This window comes from Geospiza fortis, unplaced genomic scaffold, assembly GCF_000277835.1.
Source record: "Geospiza fortis unplaced genomic scaffold, GeoFor_1.0 scaffold23, whole genome shotgun sequence".
In the NCBI taxonomy this organism is placed as follows: Eukaryota; Metazoa; Chordata; class Aves; order Passeriformes; family Thraupidae; genus Geospiza; species Geospiza fortis.
This window is the reverse complement of record NW_005054303.1, coordinates 6992974-6996311: the sequence shown is the minus strand read 5'-3', so window position 1 is coordinate 6996311 and position 3338 is coordinate 6992974. Positions and strand designations below refer to the sequence as shown.

General features: G+C 42.8%; 1 protein-coding gene across 2 annotated transcripts in view; it reads left to right on the top strand.

Moving 5' to 3' along the window:
- Window positions 1–6: 6 nt before the first annotated feature.
- Window positions 7–3338, top strand: part of XRCC3 (X-ray repair cross complementing 3) — a 12185-nt gene continuing 8853 nt past the window's right edge. Inside the window, exons 1-4 of one of the 2 annotated variants that reach the window (XM_005417911.2) lie at window positions 7–258; window positions 1569–1666; window positions 2017–2154; window positions 3061–3273. In XM_005417911.2, coding sequence (XP_005417968.1) covers window positions 1612–1666; window positions 2017–2154; window positions 3061–3273 — 406 coding nt within the window. In that variant the 5' untranslated portion in view covers window positions 7–258; window positions 1569–1611. Of the gene's footprint in view, window positions 263–1553; window positions 1667–2016; window positions 2155–3060; window positions 3274–3338 lie in introns of both variants that reach the window. The other variant, XM_031066235.1, reaches the window with a different exon arrangement.

The window sequence follows — 3338 nt, the reverse complement described above, 5'->3', positions numbered from 1 at the left end:
TACCTGAGGGCCCTGTGGCGGCGCCGCGCTCTGTCCGGCCCTGTGTCCGGCTGTCCGTGTGTCTGTCCCTGTGTCCGGCTGTCCGCCTCTCGCTCCCCCGGCCGCTGCCGGCCCCTCGGGAGACCCCTGGCTGCACCGTGACCCGCTCCCCGTGTTTCGTTCTCCTCCGGGCCTCTTCCATGGAGCGGCTCCGTGTGAGCGGAGAGCGCGCAATGCTTTGGAGGCCTTCAGTCGAGGGCCGTCGTAACCATGATTGATGTCAGTAAGTTTCGGCTTTAAACCTCAGAATGTTCCTTTAAATGGATGTTACTTAAAAGTAACTTGCCTCTCCTTTAGATTTATTCTATTATTAGCACCTATCACAACCTCTCCCCCCCGTGTTGAAAAAGGGATTGTTCATAAAGTCATGTATGCTCATATAAATACTTGCTGCCTGCTGCAATCCTTCATAAATTTATCAGAATAATGCTAAGAACCTCTTCTAGGCAGCCATGGGGCTTAAATTGTTGTGGTTTTGACCGAATTATTAAAAGAGCTGTTTAATGTTGTCACAAGTAGCAAACAGATTTGAACGATTTAATATTAAATTTCCTTTTAGCTAATAAATGTAAATGTATAGCTAAATAAATTACTGTCCATGCGTGAATAATTCTGGGTCATCCTAAACTGCTCGTGTGTGAGATTTTTTTCTATTACAAAATGAAAGCCTCGTGTGGTGTCTGACAGGGTAGGAATAAATGACTGTCCAGCTTGCTTGTGAGCTGCACATAGAGCAAAAGCACTATGCAGAATTACAGGCAATTAAAACTAGCAGGATTATTGGTTGAATTCTTTAATAGGATAGATGTAAACAGCCATCAGAGAAGACTTCTGCCAAAGGGCTGGATTAGAGAATAGCCAGGGTTGGAAGGGAGCTCTGGAGATCATCCAGCCCAGCCCCCCTGCCCAGGCAGGCTCACCTAAAGCAGTGACACAGGAATGAGTCCATGTGAGTTTGGAATGTCTCTGTGGCCTTCCTGGGCATTTGTTCCAGTGCTCTGCCACCCTCGGTGTAAGAGCTCTTCTTCACCTGAAGGTGAAGCTGAAGAGAGTTTGGCTCCATCCTCCTGGCACCACCTTTGGATTGTGATATGCATTGATGGGATCCCCTCTCTGTTTTCTCCAGGCTCTCCTCAGCCAAGAGATGCTCCAGACCCCTCTTCACCTCTGTGGCCTCTGCTGGGCCCTCTGCAGTAGCTCCTTGTGTTTCTTGTACTGGGGAGCCCAGAACTGAGCTCAGCACTCCTGATGTGGCCTCACTTAGGGCTGATAGAGGGGGAGGGTCACCTCCCTCAGCCTGCTGGCCACACTCTTCCCAAGTAAAATAATATCAATATATAAAATAATAATAACAGCAATAATTCTTATAATAACATAATAACCCCAGAATAATTGCTACTTCTCTAAGATAACTGATAAATGTATTGTTAAAAATAGGAAGAAAAACAAATGTTCTGGAAACTTTTGACACTGATTTATGCCTATTTTTTTCTTGCCTGTGTCTGTGATAAAAGCCACTTTAATCACAGATAATTATGGGATGTGCTGCTCATTGCTGTGCTGTGTCAGGAGATGGATTGGGACCAGTTTGACTTGAACCCTAGAACAATTGCTGCCCTGAAAAAAGGTAATTTAATTTGCCATTGTCTCTAACAGATCACAGTGACATCCTTGACATAATTGTGTGTTTGTGGGTATAAGCAGGCAGATGGACACTAACATTTCAGAACTGTAATTATGAAATAATTTCATAAAGAAGTTTTCTGAGTAATTAAAAGTGTTGGGTTTTTCCCGTGCTTCAATAATAAATTTCCAAACAATTTTACAGCTTGTGTTGGTACATTCCATGTGAGTGTTGCCTGCCCACCATAAAAGAATTCAGCATAGATAAACCTCAAGTAAATGAGACTTACAAACTGGGAAAACTTTGCTGTGTAAGTCAGCCAAAAGTAGTTATAAAAATTCCTCTTGTTTCAGCTGACATAAAATCAGTAAAAGAGATTTTAAACCTGTCTGGAGCAGACTTGCAGAGATTGCTGAAGCTCTCCAGTGCAGACATCCAGTGCCTGCTGAAAACAGTCTCTCACACACTCAGGAGGAACAGCATGCTCACAGGTAATGCAGTCGGGGCATAAAAAATCTTCTAGCTAAAGTTCAAAATAACTGTCACTGGGAGAAAATATGGTTCTGGTTCCTCAATGACACAGGAATGTGGGTTTAAAATGAGAATGGAAGTGTTTTCATTGTGCTGTAGTGAATTATTTAACTGTGCTAAGGACAGCTCCCCTGGGGGTAAATGGAAGTGAATGGGTGACATTTTCAGGATTGAACCTGCTTGAAACAGGACAAAGTGTTTCTCCAGTCTGAAACACTTAAATACAGGAACAAAATATTTCCTTTTTCTTTCACACTATCTTCTTCTCTCTCACTATTCTCCTTTTGGACTAAGACTAGTTGAAAAATTTATATTGTATATTAAAAGCTTCATAAACTGCTTTGTCATAAACACCTCATTCCAAAACAAGTAGGACCTAATAGCTCCTCCTGTACAAATTCTTAATGACAACTCTGTATTTAAAACCTATTTTCTTGTGATTGCATGTGTCTTCAGGCTTTGACCAGATGCCTGCTGTGCTGTTTTGTAATCTGCTATTTCTATTTCCATAATTGCTGTGCTAGAACCTTTGCTGTGAAAATCCTTTCTGAGTGTAACTTTCCTCAGAGACACCTTAGAGGCAGAGAAAGGAAAAAAAGAGTTTGAGAGGAGGAGAGAACTCAGTGTAAATTATCAATCTTTGTCCAGATACTCAGCAGAAGTCTGATGTCGAGAGAGAGGTGGGGAACACCAGGCTGAATTAGGGAAATTCTCCATCAACAATGCAAGCATCCCTTGCAGGAATAAAGCTTGTGTACAGCATCTATTTTGTATCATTGTGTGTTGGAAAAATAATAAATGAAACTACCTTTTTCTTTTTTTTTTTTTCCTTTTTAATCATTAAAAACCACTCCCAAACCCTGCAGCACTTCAGCTCTACCAAGATAAAGAACATTTCACCTCCCAGCACCAGAAGCTGAGCCTGGGATGTCCAGTGCTGGACAGCTTGTTAAAAGGAGGCATTCCTTTGGTGGGAATCACAGAGCTGGCTGGGGAGAGTTCTGCTGGGAAGACTCAGATTAGTTTGCAGCTGTGCCTGTGTGTGCAGTACCCTTACAAGTATGGTGGCTTAGAGTCTGGTAAGTGCTGAACTGTAAACCTGGGTTCAGTTCCCATCTGAGGGAATACACTGTCCTCAGGAACC